The sequence below is a fragment of the Pelodiscus sinensis genome, unplaced genomic scaffold (genome assembly GCF_049634645.1).
Source record: "Pelodiscus sinensis isolate JC-2024 unplaced genomic scaffold, ASM4963464v1 ctg130, whole genome shotgun sequence".
Classification (NCBI taxonomy): Eukaryota; Metazoa; Chordata; order Testudines; family Trionychidae; genus Pelodiscus; species Pelodiscus sinensis.
The window spans coordinates 55612-71241 of NW_027466005.1; the positions used below are offsets into that span (position 1 = coordinate 55612).

The 15630-nt window shown below is 61.5% G+C and overlaps 1 protein-coding gene across 6 annotated transcripts in view; it reads right to left on the reverse strand.

The window, feature by feature from the left end:
• TTLL13 (tubulin tyrosine ligase like 13) overlaps positions 1-15630 on the reverse strand; it is a 67489-nt gene that overhangs the window by 11855 nt on the left and 40004 nt on the right. For all 6 annotated transcript variants that reach the window (XM_075918049.1, XM_075918048.1, XM_075918046.1 and 3 more), the window contains 4 exons: positions 11117-11273; positions 10782-10925; positions 9318-9403; positions 8770-8995 (listed from right to left, as the gene is read on the reverse strand). In XM_075918049.1, coding sequence (XP_075774164.1) covers positions 8770-8995; positions 9318-9403; positions 10782-10925; positions 11117-11273 — 613 coding nt within the window. The remainder of the gene's footprint in view (positions 1-8769; positions 8996-9317; positions 9404-10781; positions 10926-11116; positions 11274-15630) is intronic.

The window sequence follows — 15630 nt, forward strand, 5'->3', positions numbered from 1 at the left end:
CTCCCGCTGCTGGTCTCTGAGCCCCCCCCTCGGGTACCCCGGGCCTGCGGCTGCTCCTCACACGGGCTCCCGCTGCTGGTCTCTGAGCCCCCCCCTCGGGTACCCCGGGCCTGCGGCTGCTCCTCACACGGGCTCCCGCTGCTGGTCTCTGAGCCCCCCCCTCGGGTACCCCGGGCCTGCGGCTGCTCCTCACACGGGCTCCCGCTGCTGGTCTCTGAGCCCCCCCCTCGGGTACCCCGGGCCTGCGGCTGCTCCTCACACGGGCTCCCGCTGCTGGGCTCTGAGCCCCCCCCTCGGGTACCCCGGGCCTGCGGCTGCTCCTCACACGGGCTCCCGCTGCTGGGCTCTGAGCCCCCCCCTCGGGCAGCCCCGGGCCTGCGGCTGCTCCTCACACGGGCTCCCGCTGCTGGGCTCTGAGCCCCCCCCTCGGGCAGCCCCGGGCCTGCGGCTGCTCCTCACACGGGCTCCCGCTGCTGGGCTCTGAGCCCCCCCCTCGGGTACCCCGGGCCTGCGGCTGCTCCTCACACGGGCTCCAGCTGCTGGGCTCTGAGCCCCCCCCTCAGGTACCCCGGGCCTGCGGCTGCTCCTCACACGGGCTCCCGCTGCTGGGCTCTGAGCCCCCCCCCCCGGGTACCCCGGGCCTGCGGCTGCTCCTCACACGGGCTCCCGCTGCTGGGCTCTGAGCCCCCCCCTCGGGTACCCCGGGCCTGCGGCTGCTCCTCACACGGGCTCCCGCTGCTGGGCTCTGAGCCCCCCCCCTCGGGTACCCCGGGCCTGCGGCTGCTCCTCACACGGGCTCCCGCTGCTGGGCTCTGAGCCCCCCCCTCGGGTACCCCGGGCCTGCGGCTGCTCCTCACACGGGCTCCCGCTGCTGGGCTCTGAGCCCCCCCCTCGGGTACCCCGGGCCTGCGGCTGCTCCTCACACGGGCTCCTGCTGCTGGGCTCTGAGCCCCCCCCCTCGGGTACCCCGGGCCTGCGGCTGCTCCTCACACGGGCTCCCGCTGCTGGGCTCTGAGCCCCCCCCTCGGGTACCCCGGGCCTGCGGCTGCTCCTCACACGGGCTCCCGCTGCTGGGCTCTGAGCCCCCCCCCTCGGGTACCCCGGGCCTGCGGCTGCTCCTCACACGGGCTCCCGCTGCTGGGCTCTGAGCCCCCCCCTCAGGTACCCTGGGCCTGCGGCTGCTCCTCACACGGGCTCCCGCTGCTGGGCTCTGAGCCCCCCCCTCGGGTACCCTGGGCCTGCGGCTGCTCCTCACACGGGCTCCCGCTGCTGGGCTCCGATCCCCCCCCCCTTGGGCAGAGAAGCTAAATGAATTCTTTTCTTCAGTCTTCATGGCTGAGGATATTGGCATGGGCAGCAGGTTTGTATAATTTTTGGTGGTGCCCCATTAGCCACGCCCCCAATCCCCATTAGTCACGCCCCTTGACACACACACACACACACACACACACACACACACACACACACACACACACACACACGTTAGCCAGGCCTCTGGAGGTAACACACTCGGGGCAAGATGCACCAGAAGTAAAGGTGTCATGTGACCCCTCTCGACGGGCTTTTCCCACCATCCTCCTACCAACAGGGATTAGTTTGGCCCCCACCAGCCCCCCCATGCAACTATCCTGCAGTTGCATTAACCCAACGTGTGTGCCATTAACTCGGGGGCGGAGAGGCTGGGGGAAGGGTTCCCTCTAAGGCTCTGTCTATGCTTGCGGCTTCTTGCACAAGTACAGCCGTTCTTGGTAAGAACCCACAGAGCATCCGCACTGCCCGCCTGCCCTTGCGCAAGGAGATTTACAGTCCGGCGTGGTGGGAGAGGGCGTCTTGTGCAAGAGTGACGCTCTTTCTAACAGGTGTGAGCTCTCTTCGCAAGAGGGCAGCGTGGACGCTCGGCAGGGATTTCCTGCGCAAGAAACTCTTACGGCTAAAATGGCCATTGGAGCTTTCGTGCGCAAGAGAGCATCCACACCGCCATGGATTCTCTTGTGCAAAAGTACAGCTCGCACATGGCAGTGTGGACGTGTTCTTGCACAAGAACCCTTGGTACAAGACACCGCCAGTGCAGACACAGCCTAAGAGTTTCCTCACATGAGCAAAATGAATGTTGTGTTGTGCACCAGCACTGAGGTCATGGGGCTTGTCTGGATGCGCCACTGTGGCACCCAAGTTATTAATAAATATTTTTAAACCTTTACCTTTTCCCTCTGCTGCCATGTCTCCTCCCCTTGCTCCATCAGCTCCCCTGGTGCCTGCTGCCCCCCATCTCCTCACCCTTCCCTGCTGTCCTGACTCCTGCCCTTCTCACTGCCCTCAGCCCTCCTGAGACCTACCCCCCTCCACCAGCCCTTCTCTCCCCCCTGTGCCCACTTCTCCAGTAGCCCCACTCTGATTATGTGAGCTACCCCTCTCCTAACACCACCCACTACAAACCTGCCCTGCCTCTCCTCTGGTGCTGGTCCCTCCCCTGCAGGTGTCTGCCCTTCTGCTTCACCCCCAGTATCCCCTGGCACCTGCACCTTCTCTTACCCCTGCACCCTCCTGGTGCCTCCCCCTTCCCTCACTGCCCCTGCCCCCTTTGCCCTCTTTTTCCCTGATGCCCACCCCCTCACCACCCTCTGCCCCCCATACCTCTGTGCCCTCACACATGACTTTCTCCATCCCGGCCTTCCACATGCCCACCCCTTCTTTCACACCTTCTCCTAGCACCTCCTCCTCCAGCCCCCAATGCCCTTCCCCTCTCCCCTCCCAGCATCACCCTGTTCCCCTCCCACTGACACCTCCCCTCCTGCCCTTTTCCTCATTGTCTGCACTTGGCCCCCTGGCATTTGTCTCTCCTCCACCCTGTCCATTGGTGCCTTCCCCTTTCTTCCCCCTCTCCCCTCCCCCTCCGCACAAGCCCCTTCCTCTCCCAGCCCTCCCCCTCCTCTACCTTCTGCCTTCCACTTTGTGTGGCTGGAGTCTGTGCTCCATCCCCGGACTCCAAACCCGCAACGCAGAGCCCAGCAGTTTTAAAATCCTGGACCGTGACGTTACATCACGCCCGGGCGTCTCCCCGCCCACCGGTTTGAACACGCCACGCATGGCGGCAGCAGCCGGCAAGGGGGAGTTCAGTGAAGGTTGCGCATGGCAGGGACAGTCTGGGGCCGGGGGAGAGATGCTCTGGGGCCGGGGTGGGAGGACGCGGGGAAGGGGGGGGGTAGGGCCCGCTCCAGCTTCAAATATTGGTGGAGCATGGGCACCACGAGCCCACACAACTCGCTGCCCATGGATATTCTCTTTAAACTCTATTATAGTCCTAGCCTTCACAGCTCCTCTGGCAAGGAGTTCCACAGGTTGACAACACGCTGTGTGAAGAAGAACTTTCGCTTATTAGTTTTAAACCTGCTACCCATTAATTTCATTTGGTGTCCTCTAGTTCTTCTATTTAGGGAACTAATAAATAACTTTTCTTTATCAGCCCTCTCCACACCACTCATGATTTTATAGACCTCTATCATATCCCCCCTCAGTCTCCTCTTTTCTAAACTGAAAAGTCCCAGTTGCTTTAACCTCTCCTCATATGGGACCCGTTCCAAACCCCTAATCATTTTAGTTGCCCACCTCCCCCACAAACTGGATACAATTTTGCAGTGACCTTGAGGCTTTTTTTCGCCGCCTCCGCCTCCGAGAATATTTCCAAACCGCCAATGAACATCAATCTGACCTACCAGATCCCCCCTATCAACACAAAAGGAAGAATAATTCTATATGGACTCCCCCTGACGGTCGGAATTACAATCTGGATTTCTATATACACAGCTTCCGCAACAACGCACAGACTGACATTATTCGCAAACGACAACAAGCGACACACAATCTCAGCCGCGCTGAACAACATGCCATCCAGAGTCTCAAAAACAACCTGGACATTGTAATCAAACCAGCTGACAAAGGGGGTGCTGTGGTCATTATGAATAAGGCCGACTATAAGCAGGAGGCAACCAGACAACTCTCGAACACCACATTTTACAAACCTCCCTCCTCTGATCCCACCTTGGACTACCAAAAGAAACTACACTGTCTCCTTAAAAGCCTCCCCACAGCTACTCGGGAACAAATCCTCACAGAATCACCTTCTGACCCCCGACCAGGATTGTTCTATCTGCTTCCCAAAATCCATAAACCTGGGCACCCCGGACATCCCATCATCTCTGGTTTATCCAGCTGTGTAGACTCTCTTCTCAAACCCTACGCCAGAGGTTCCCAAACTTTTTGCCACGGGGACCAATAAATCCATTCATGAACTTTTGGAGGACCAGTGATGTTCATTTGCATATTCATTAATCAAATGATGAATATTCAAATAAGCTGTTTCTGGTCCTCCCAAATCTCCCAGTGCCAGCTTTAGCAAAGCTTTTGATACGGTCACCCACAATATTCTTGCCAGCAAGTTAAGGAATGTGGATTGGAGACATGGGCTGTAAGACAGACAGAAAGCTGGTGAGACCAGGGTTTCCCAAACTTTGTACTTTCATTGGAACCCTTTTTTTTCAGTTCTGCTTTTTGCAGCCCAAAAATATAAACACATGAAAACCAAACTGAGCAAATAGCAGACACAGAACACGTCATGGAACACGTCTGGTATTTTCTCAGGAGGGACGTTGTATTTTTACTAGATGTATCGGTTTGTAGTTTCGAACTGCCCGGCTGGTAAATGTGCTCAGGCTGCACGAGTGTGTCCACCAGCCAGATAGTTCGCAACTACTCGAGGGGTGGGGGGGAGGGGGAAAGGGGGGGACGGACAGTAGAATCCCTGTGCCAGACTAACTCGTGCTTTGTGGGGGGGGGAGAGGGGAACGGGGTCGGGTCAGTCCCACTCCCTGCAGGCCGATTCATTCCTCCCCCCTGCTCCCCTTGCTGCGCCTCTGGCCAGCCCCACTTCCCCCAGCCCCCTCCCGGGCAGCCAGTTCTCCCCCGTGTCTCCTCCCGATCTCCCTTGGCCAGCCCCGCTGCCTGCGTCCAGCCCTCCTTCCGGCAGCCGCTTCTCCCACCCCGCCCACATCTTCCCCGGCCAGCTCCCTGCCCCCAACCTCGCACCCCCCGGCAGCCCTGCCTCCACCAGCCCCCCAATCTCCCCAGCCTGCCCCGATTCCCCCATCCAGTTCTGCTTCTGGTGGCCCCAGAATCCCCTGGCACCTGCACCTTCCCTTACCCTGCGCCCTCCTGGTGCCTCCTTTTCCCCTAATACCCACCCCCTCACCCGTCTCTGCCCCATTCCCCTCCTGCCCCTCTGGGCCCTCACACACAATTTGTTCCATCCTGACCTTCCTCATGCCCGCCCCTTCTCTCAAGCCTCCTCCCAGCACCTCCCCCTCCAGCCCCCCCCCCCCCCGTGCCCTTCCCCTCTCCTCCCTCTCCCAGCATCACCCTGTCCCCCCTCCCCCTAACACCTCCCCTCCTGCCCTTTCCCTCATGGTCTGCACTTGGCCCCCTGCCATTTGTCTCTCTCTCCCGCACCCTGTCCCTTGGTGCCTTCCCCTTCTCCTTTCCTCGCCGCTGCCGCACGAGCCGGTTCCCACCTTCTCCTTCCACGCTGCGGGGCCGGGGGCCGCGCTCAGGCCCCGGAGGCCGAACCCGGAGCCAGCCAGGCCCCGCCACGTGCCTCCCGCGGGTTTCGAAACCCTGGGCCGTTACGTCACGTCACGCCCGGGCGTCCTCCCCGCCCACGTGCAACGCCGCGCACGGGCGGCAGGCAGCGAGGAGGAGCTGCGCGCGGCAGAGACGTCCGGGGCCGGGGCGGGAGGACGCGCGGGGGCGGGGCCCGCTCCAGGCAGAGCCGGGGAGAGACCCAGCTCCACAAGCGCTGGAGCAGGGCCCGGCTCGTCACTCGCCGGCACTTCCGGGTGCAGGGGCGTGGGCCCGATTCGACCAAAGGGGTCGAATCGGCCTAAGGGCCGGCAGCCACCAGGCACGCTGAGGCCCGGCATTTTCTTTCCACGGCCCGGTAGCGGCCCAACACCCCCAGCTATCCCCGAGACACTACTGACTTCCTCAGGAAACTACAGAACATCGATAACCTCCCCGATAACACCATCCTGGCCACCATGGACGTAGAAGCTCTAGACACCAACATCCCACATGGAGACGGGTTACAAGCTATTAGAAACACTATCCCAGAGGACACCACTGCCAGCCTGACAGCAGACCTATGTAACTTCGTTCTCACCCACAATTATTTCCAGTTTGAGAACAACTTATAGCTCCAGATCAGCGGCACAGCCATGGGTACACGCATGGCCCCACAGTCTGCTAACATCTTTATGGCTGACCTAGAACAACACTTCCTCAGCTCCCGTCCCCTTTTACCCCTTCTCTACTTACGCTACATCGATGACATCTTTATGATCTGGACGCATGGCCAAGAAACACTGGAGACATTCCACAGAGATTTCAACAACCCACACCCCACCATCAACCTCAGCCTGGACCATTCTATACGAGAGATCCACTTCCTGGACACGGCAGTACAAATCAACAATGGAAAATTAGACACCACCCTCTACAGAAAACCCACTGACCCATACAGTTACCTACATGCCTCCAGCTCCCATCCAGAACACACCACACAATCCATCATCTATAGCCAAGCCCTTCGATACAACCGCATCTGCTCTAATCCCACAGACAGAGGCCAGAAACTTCAGGATCTCTACCAAGCATTTATAAACCTCAACTACCCACCTGGAGAAATAAAAAAGCAAATTGAAAAAGCCAGACGAATACCTAGAAACCATCTACTACAAGACAGACCCAAGAAAACCAACAATAGAACACCTCTTGTCATCACCTACAGCCCCCAACTTAAACCCCTCCAACACATTATCAATAAACTACAGCCTATACTGGAACAGGATACCATACTCCAAGGCTGTGTCTAGATTGGCAAGTTTTTCCGCAAAAGCAGATGCTTTTGCGGAAAAACTTGCCAGCTGTCTACACTGGCCGCTTGAATTTCCACAAGAACACTGACTTCCTGCTGTAAGAAATCAGTGCTTTTGTGGAAATACTGTGCTGCTCCCGTTCAGGCAAAAGTCCTTTTGCGCAAAGCTTTTGAGCAAAAGGGCCAGTGTAGACAGCTCAGATTTGTTTTCCGTAAGAAAGCCCCGATGGCAAAAATGGCGATTGGGGCTTTTTTGCACAAAAGCGCGTCTAGATTGGCACGGACGCTTTTCCCCAAAAAGTGCTTTGGGGGAAAAGCGTCCTGCCAATCTAGACGCGCTTTTCTGAAAATGCTTTTAACAGAAAACTTTTCCATTAAAAGCATTTCTGGAAAATCATGCCAGTCTAGACGTAGCCCAAGAGGCTCTGGAGACAGACCCATAGTCTCCTATAGACAACCACCTAACCTCAAGATGATTCTTACCAACAACCACAGGACATACCACACTAATACCAATCCTGGTACCTTCCCTTGCAACAAACCCCGTTGCCAGCTTTGTCCACATATTCACTCTGCTGACACCATTATTGGACCTATCCAAGTGAGTTATAAGATCAAGAACACATATTCCTGTGCATCCAGAAATATAATCTATGCTATCATGTGCCGAAAGTGTCCGTCTGCTATGTACATTGGACAAACGTCTCAGACACTTCGCCAAAGGATCAATGCCCACAAAACAGATATTAGACAGGATCACAAAGAAAAAACTGTTTCTTGTCATTTCAACCAGAAAGGACATTGTCTCAACGACTTGATTACCTGCATCCTGCTTCAAAGGCCTTTTAACACCAGACTTGAAAGAGAATTCTCTGACCTGTCATTCATGCTTAAATTCGACACTTTACGCCTTGGTCTAAACAAAGACATGAATTATCCTACCCATGACAAAGATAGCCTCCCCAATTATCACCTCTAATACCATTAGCTCACAGACATTTACCTCCCCCCCATCCCCCCTCTGTTCTGAAATGTGATTTGTCCTTTTCATATGTGTTCATTTTTTTTAATTGTATCCTTTGGTATATATGGTTGTGAGAATTTTCTTCCACTATTTGATCTGAGGAAGTGGGTCTGGCCCACGAAAGCTCATCATCTAATAAACCATCTTGTTAGTCTTTAAAGTGCTACATAGTCCTGTATTTTGTTTCAGATACACCAGACTAAGACCGCTACATTTCTATCACAGTCCTATACACTGTGCCTGTCTTTCATACGCACGGTGCGTCTCTCACACAAACACACTCACACAGTCTTTCACACTCACATACTTTTACTATGGACACTTCCCTCACAGTGTGCTATTTTGGGCTTTTGACTGGTCTGTACATTTCATAAAGTGTATTTTTCTCTGACACTCACATGTAGTCTTTGAATAGTGAGTTCTAACATGCTTTAGCCTGTCATGGGCTGGACTCATTATCCCTGCGGGAACCTTAGAAACACGCATAATAGCTGAGGTTTGGTTTCCCGCCCATCACCGCAATTTGGTGCACACAACAAAATTCATTCCGCACAGGGCCGGAAATGATCAGACGGGACCCTGCCAAGGCGCCTGGGATGCAGGAAGTCCCGGCTATCATGCTGGAAGCTTAGGGAAGACCTTGCCTTGCACCTCATGGGCCGGGGACTGCTGGCTCCCTGCCTCCCCGCGCCTCACGGCAGGAGGGCTGCAGAGGCTGCAGTGGCCTTCAGTCCCGCTAAACTGGCTGCCACGTACCCAGCTTCAGCCCCCTTCTCCCCTGGGGGGCCGCAGCTGTGCAGGGGCGGGGGGCTTCCCTCACCTCCAGCAGCCAGGGCTTCAGCTTTCTGTCCAGCAGGATGTCAAAGCCCAGGATCTCGAAGCAGGCGCAGCCGCTGACGTGCTTGGGGAAGCAGGTGCGGTAGTTGTGCTTCAGCACCGGGTGGGCGGAGATCAGGGTCTTTATGATGATGTCCTCGATGTCCTCCCAGAGCTCGGTGGTGTCGTAGCTATGGTCCATCATCCAGGCGTTCAAGGTGGAGAGCTTCCTGTTTGGGCAGCAAAGAGGTGAGGGGGGCAGCCAAGCCAAAGGGATTCTGCAGCTGGAGCAGCCTCACCAGGCTGGCCACAGGGGCTGGGCAGGTGTGGGGAGCAGGGGACGGAGCCCAGTGCTGCTTCTGAGCAAGCCAGCAAGCCCCATGGTACCCGAGCACAGGCCCCCACGGAGGGGGTGTCTCGGCTCAGGGGGGCCAGAAGCAGACCTTGGAGCCCCAAGACACTGTCGTGGGGGCCCTCCACCCCAGCCACCTTACAGAAGAGCCCCAGGGAAGGAAGCCCCAGGGAAGTGGGTGGGGGCAGGGCAGCATGTACCTCTTGCTGCCCATCATGTCGTCTCGGATGAAGTTCTCATTGTGCTTGTTGATGGCGTAGTTGGTCAGGTGCATGCAGATGTCATCCTGAGGGAGGGAAGCATGAGAGTGGACACTCGACCTCGCAGTCCACGAGAGCCTTCTAGTCTGCCCGGCCACTCCTCCGGCCTAGGCCTCCGTTCTACAGCCCCCCTGCTCGGCCGCCCGACACCGGTCAGTAGCAAACCTGCCCACACAGCCGCCCAGCCCCAGCAGCTCCTGCGCGCCCGGCTCCGGTCAGCAGCAAACCCGTCCGCTCGGCCACCCAGCTCCGGTCAGCAGCAAACCCGCCCGCTCGGCCACCCATCTGCTATCTGGGAACAGCAGAACCAGCCCCCGCCCTCTGCGCACCGCATGGGCCAGGCCACGGGAGACAGGAGTGGGCTACCTGGAGCTATGCCCAGGGGCCTTCCCCATGCTGGGAATCCTCAGCACAGGAGGGGCCGACAGTTTCTGCAAGTGGAACAGACGGACAATCTGCCCCTTTTCTTCCGTCATCCGAGAAAGGAGCCTCGGGTCCTAGAGGGAGGGGCTGTGCCTGCAGGGGGTGCAGAGCCTGCCAATGTGGGCCGTGGATGTGGGTGGCAGGTGAGAGGCAGACAAAGTGCGTATCCGTGCAGGCTCTCGGTGCGCAGGGCTGATTAGCTGGAGGGCTGCCAGCAGAGGCAGGAGAACTCGCTGGTGGCCTCGATCAGCTGTGTCATGAGTCCATACTCGTCATTTGTGCAAATTACCCCGTTATCTGGTTACACGCGCCCCCGCGCCCCCAGTCCCTGAATAGTCCAGGGCCAACCTACTGGCAGGTCGCCCCGTGTCCAGCCGACCACCATGACTGGACTCCGTGGTCGCCTCCGGACAGCGGAGAGGGGGCCCAGGCCCACCCACTGTCCCCGGCCCCGGCCCCGGGCCCTGACGCAGGGAGATAAGCTCCCTACTGTAGCAAACGGGGGTGTTGCCCTTAACCACGTTTGCTCGCGGGGTCCACAACCCTGCCCTGGGCCACTGCTCAGCTCCGCCGCCCGGACTCGGGTCACAGGTGTCTAGCGCGCTCGTTGCTCCCCTGCCCTTGAGTTCCCCCATATCTCCTCTTCCATTTCCCCACACCCTGCTCCTGCTCCTCGTCCTCCCCCTTCTGCCCGGCCGTCCACCCCGCTCCCTTTCCAAACACCCATTCTCTCCATCTTTCCTCTTCCTGGCTGGAGCCCGCACTGCCCCTGTGCACAAGGGAGAGTTGCCCCCTGCTCCCTGGGAGCCTGGCAAAGCTGGGGAGCAGCCCCGTGGGACTAAGCGCCCTGACAGGGAGTAAAGGGACTGGGGGAGGAGCAGCCAGAGCAGGAGAGGGGATGAGGCCTGAGCTCCCCGGGGTCTGCAGCCCACCCTAGTCCGACGGACGCTACACAGTTACTTAGAAACATCCCTTCTTTACCAGGTTGCTGCTGCTGGGCTCGATGAACCTCGTGGTGGCAAAGCGGACCAGCCCTTCCTCATAGACAAAAATCTTCAGGGGGTCACAGGACGTGACCAGGACATAGATGCGCATGTCAAATTTGAAGCCATCAATAAGGAAGGGCTGTAAGAGACAAGGGTGGCGTGGCTGTGAGCTGCAGACATGTGGCTGCTCATGGGAGGGAGGGAGGGAGGGAGGGAGGGCAGCCTGGCCCCGCCGCCGGCTGAGCGGTCGCAGAGGGAGCTGGCAGCAGGAGCGCAGGGCACGGCTGGCCAGACGCTCACGCCTTGCCCGGCCCCAGGGCGCCCCGTTACCTTGGAGATGTACTGCTGGCAGATCAGGTCCTCCCCGTGTTTAATCTCCTTGGGGTTGCGGGTGATGAAGATGCCCCTCCCTTGACAGCCGCTGTCCGGCTTGCAGATGTACGTCCTGTTCTTCCGCATGCGCCCGTAGGCCTGGAAGTCCCCATAGCTATGTGACAGGAAGTGCTGGTTACTCGACTTCACCCTGGGGCCTGGCTGTGGCTGTGGGGTCCTGGCCCCTGCCTGGCCAGTTCCGCAGCGAGGGCGGGGAAACCAGTCACCTGGCAGCAGGGGCGGCCTGTGCCTATAGGGACTGGGGCGCCAAGGTGCATGGGCACCAAATTCCAAACCCTGCCCCTTCCCCTTCCCCTTCCGGTGCCTTCCCTGGAGCACGGCTTCCCTGGGGGAGGCGGCACGCGGGGGCGTTCCCTGCACCGCAGGGCAGTTGGCCCCAGAGAAGCCACGCGCCGGCTTCCCCTGCCATGGGACGGGGGTCTGCCCCAGAGAAGGGAAGTGCCGGCAGCTTCCCCTGCCCGGGGGGGGGATTGGCCCCGGCAGAGGCACATGTGGGGGTTCTCTGGCCGTGGGGGAGGTCAGCCCTGGGGGAGCAGGCACACGGGGATTTCACCCCACCATGGGAGGAGAAGGGGTCGGTCCCGGGGTAGGCACGCACTGGTTTCCCCCGTGCCATGGGAGGGGGGATCAGCCTCAGGGGAAGCAGGCACCAGCTTCCCCTGCTGCGGGGGGGGAGGGAAGGGGAGGAAGGAGCTGGCTTCCCCTGTGCCGTGGGGGGGTTCGCCCAGGGAGAGGTGCATGCTGGCTTCTCTTGGGGGGGCTCTTTGTAGGAGGTGGGTGCAGAGGATTCTCTTTCCCCACTGGCACCCTGTTCCCTCTCCCCGGCCCCCAGCCCCCCGGCCACTGAACTCCATCCCCACCCCCCGGCCACTGAACTCCATCCCCACCCCCCGGTCACTGAACTCCATCCCCAGCCCCCCGGCCACTGAACTCCATCCCCAGCCCCCCGGCCACTGAACTCCATCCCCACCCCCCGGCCACTGAACTCCATCCCCAGCCCCCCGGCCACTGAACTCCATCCCCACCCCCCGGCCACTGACCTCCATCCCCAGCCCCCGGCCACTGAACTCCATCCCCACCCCCCGGTCACTGAACTCCATCCCCACCCCCCGGTCACTGAACTCCATCCCCACCCCCCGGCCACTGAACTCCATCCCCACCCCCCGGTCACTGAACTCCATCCCCACCCCCCGGCCACTGAACTCCATCTCCAGCCCCCCGGCCACTGAACTCCATCCCCAGCCCCCCGGCCACTGAACTCCATCCCCACCCCCCGGCCACTGAACTCCATCCCCACCCCCCGGCCACTGAACTCCATCCCCACCCCCCGGTCACTGAACTCCATCTCCAGCCCCCCGGCCACTGAACTCCATCCCCACCCCCCGGCCACTGAACTCCATCCCCACCCCCCGGCCACTGAACTCCATCCCCACCCCCCGGCCACTGAACTCCATCCCCACCCCCCGGTCACTGAACTCCATCCCCACCCCCCGGCCACTGAACTCCATCCCCACCCCCCCGGCCACTGAACTCCATCCCCAGCCCCCCGGCCACTGAACTCCATCCCCACCCCCCGGCCACTGAACTCCATCCCCACCCCCCGGCCACTGAACTCCATCTCCAGCCCCCCGGCCACTGAACTCCATCCCCAGCCCCCCGGCCACTGAACTCCATCCCCACCCCCCGGCCACTGAACTCCATCCCCAGCCCCCCGGCCACTGAACTCCATCCCCACCCCCCGGCCACTGAACTCCATCCCCAGCCCCCCGGCCACTGAACTCCATCCCCAGTCCCCCGGTCACTGAACTCCATCCCCACCCCCCGGCCACTGAACTCCATCCCCAGCCCCCCGGCCACTGAACTCCATCCCCACCCCCCGGCCACTGAACTCCATCCCCAGCCCCCCGGCCACTGAACTCCATCCCCACCCCCCAGCCACTGAACTCCATCCCCAGCCCCCCGGCCACTGAACTCCATCCCCAGCCCCCCGGCCACTGAACTCCATCCCCAGTCCCCCGGCCACTGAACTCCATCCCCACCCCCCAGCCACTGAACTCCATCCCCACCCCCCGGCCACTGAACTCCATCCCCACCCCCCGGCCACTGAACTCCATCCCCACCCCCCGGCCACTGAACTCCATCCCCAGCCCCCGGCCACTGAACTCCATCCCCACCCCCCGGCCACTGAACTCCATCCCCAGCCCCCCGGCCACTGAACTCCATCCCCACCCCCCGGCCACTGAACTCCATCCCCAGCCCCCCGGCCACTGAACTCCATCCCCAGCCCCCGGCCACTGAACTCCATCCCCACCCCCCGGCCACTGAACTCCATCCCCAGCCCCCCGGCCACTGAACTCCATCCCCAGCCCCCCGGCCACTGAACTCCATCCCCAGTCCCCCGGCCACTGAACTCCATCCCCAGTCCCCCGGCCACTGAACTCCATCCCCAGTCCCCCGGCCACTGAACTCCATCCCCACCCCCCGGCCACTGAACTCCATCCCCAGTCCCCCGGCCACTGAACTCCATCCCCACCCCCCGGCCACTGAACTCCATCCCCAGTCCCCCAGCCACTGAACTCCATCCCCAGCCCCCCGGCCACTGAACTCCATCCCCACCCCCCGGCCACTGAACTCCATCCCCAGTCCCCCAGCCACTGAACTCCATCCCCAGCCCCCCGGCCACTGAACTCCATCCCCAGCCCCCCGGCCACTGAACTCCATCCCCAGCCCCCCGGCCACTGAACTCCATCCCCACCCCCCGGCCACTGAACTCCATCCCCAGTCCCCCAGCCACTGAACTCCATCCCCAGCCCCCCGGCCACTGAACTCCATCCCCACCCCCCGGCCACTGAACTCCATCCCCAGTCCCCCAGCCACTGAACTCCATCCCCAGCCCCCCGGCCACTGAACTCCATCCCCAGCCCCCCGGCCACTGAACTCCATCCCCAGCCCCCCGGCCACTGAACTCCATCCCCAGCCCCCGGCCACTGAACTCCATCCCCAGCCCCCCGGCCACTGAACTCCATCCCCACCCCCCGGCCACTGAACTCCATCCCCAGTCCCCCGGCCACTGAACTCCATCCCCAGCCCCCCGGCCACTGAACTCCATCCCCAGCCCCCCGGCCACTGAACTCCATCCCCAGCCCCCGGCCACTGAACTCCAGCCCCACCCCCCAGCCACTGAACTCCATCCCCAGCCCCCCGGCCACTGAACTCCATCCCCACCCCCCAGCCACTGAACTCCATCCCCACCCCCCAGCCACTGAACTCCATCCCCAGCCCCCGGCCACTGAACTCCATCCCCACCCCCCGGCCACTGAACTCCATCCCCACCCCCCAGCCACTGAACTCCATCCCCAGCCCCCCGGCCACTGAACTCCATCCCCACCCCCCAGCCACTGAACTCCATCCCCAGCCCCCCGGCCACTGAACTCCATCCCCACCCCCCGGCCACTGACCTCCATCCCCAGCCCCCGGCCACTGAACTCCATCCCCACCCCCCGGCCACTGAACTCCATCCCCACCCCCCAGCCACTGAACTCCATCCCCAGCCCCCCGGCCACTGAACTCCATCCCCACCCCCCAGCCACTGAACTCCATCCCCACCCCCCAGCCACTGAACTCCATCCCCACCCCCCGGCCACTGAACTCCATCCCCAGCCCCCCGGCCACTGAACTCCATCCCCAGCCCCCGGCCACTGAACTCCATCCCCAGCCCCCAGCCACTGAACTCCATCCCCACCCCCCGGCCACTGAACTCCATCCCCACCCCCCGGCCACTGAACTCCATCCCCACCCCCCAGCCACTGAACTCCATCCCCAGTCCCCCGGCCACTGAACTCCATCCCCACCCCCCGGCCACTGAACTCCATCCCCAGCCCCCCGGCCACTGAACTCCATCCCCACCCCCCGGCCACTGAACTCCATCCCCAGTCCCCCGGCCACTGAACTCCATCCCCAGCCCCCCGGCCACTGAACTCCATCCCCACCCCCCGGCCACTGAACTCCATCCCCAGTCCCCCGGCCACTGAACTCCATCCCCACCCCCCGGCCACTGAACTCCATCCCCAGCCCCCCGGCCACTGAACTCCATCCCCAGCCCCCCAGCCACTGAACTCCATCCCCAGCCCCCCGGCCACTGAACTCCATCCCCACCCCCCAGCCACTGAACTCCATCCCCAGCCCCCCGGCCACTGAACTCCATCCCCACCCCCCGGCCACTGACCTCCATCCCCAGCCCCCGGCCACTGAACTCCATCCCCACCCCCCGGCCACTGAACTCCATCCCCACCCCCCAGCCACTGAACTCCATCCCCAGCCCCCCGGCCACTGAACTCCATCCCCACCCCCCAGCCACTGAACTCCATCCCCACCCCCCAGCCACTGAACTCCATCCCCACCCCCCGGCCACTGAACTCCATCCCCAGCCCCCCGGCCACTGAACTCCATCC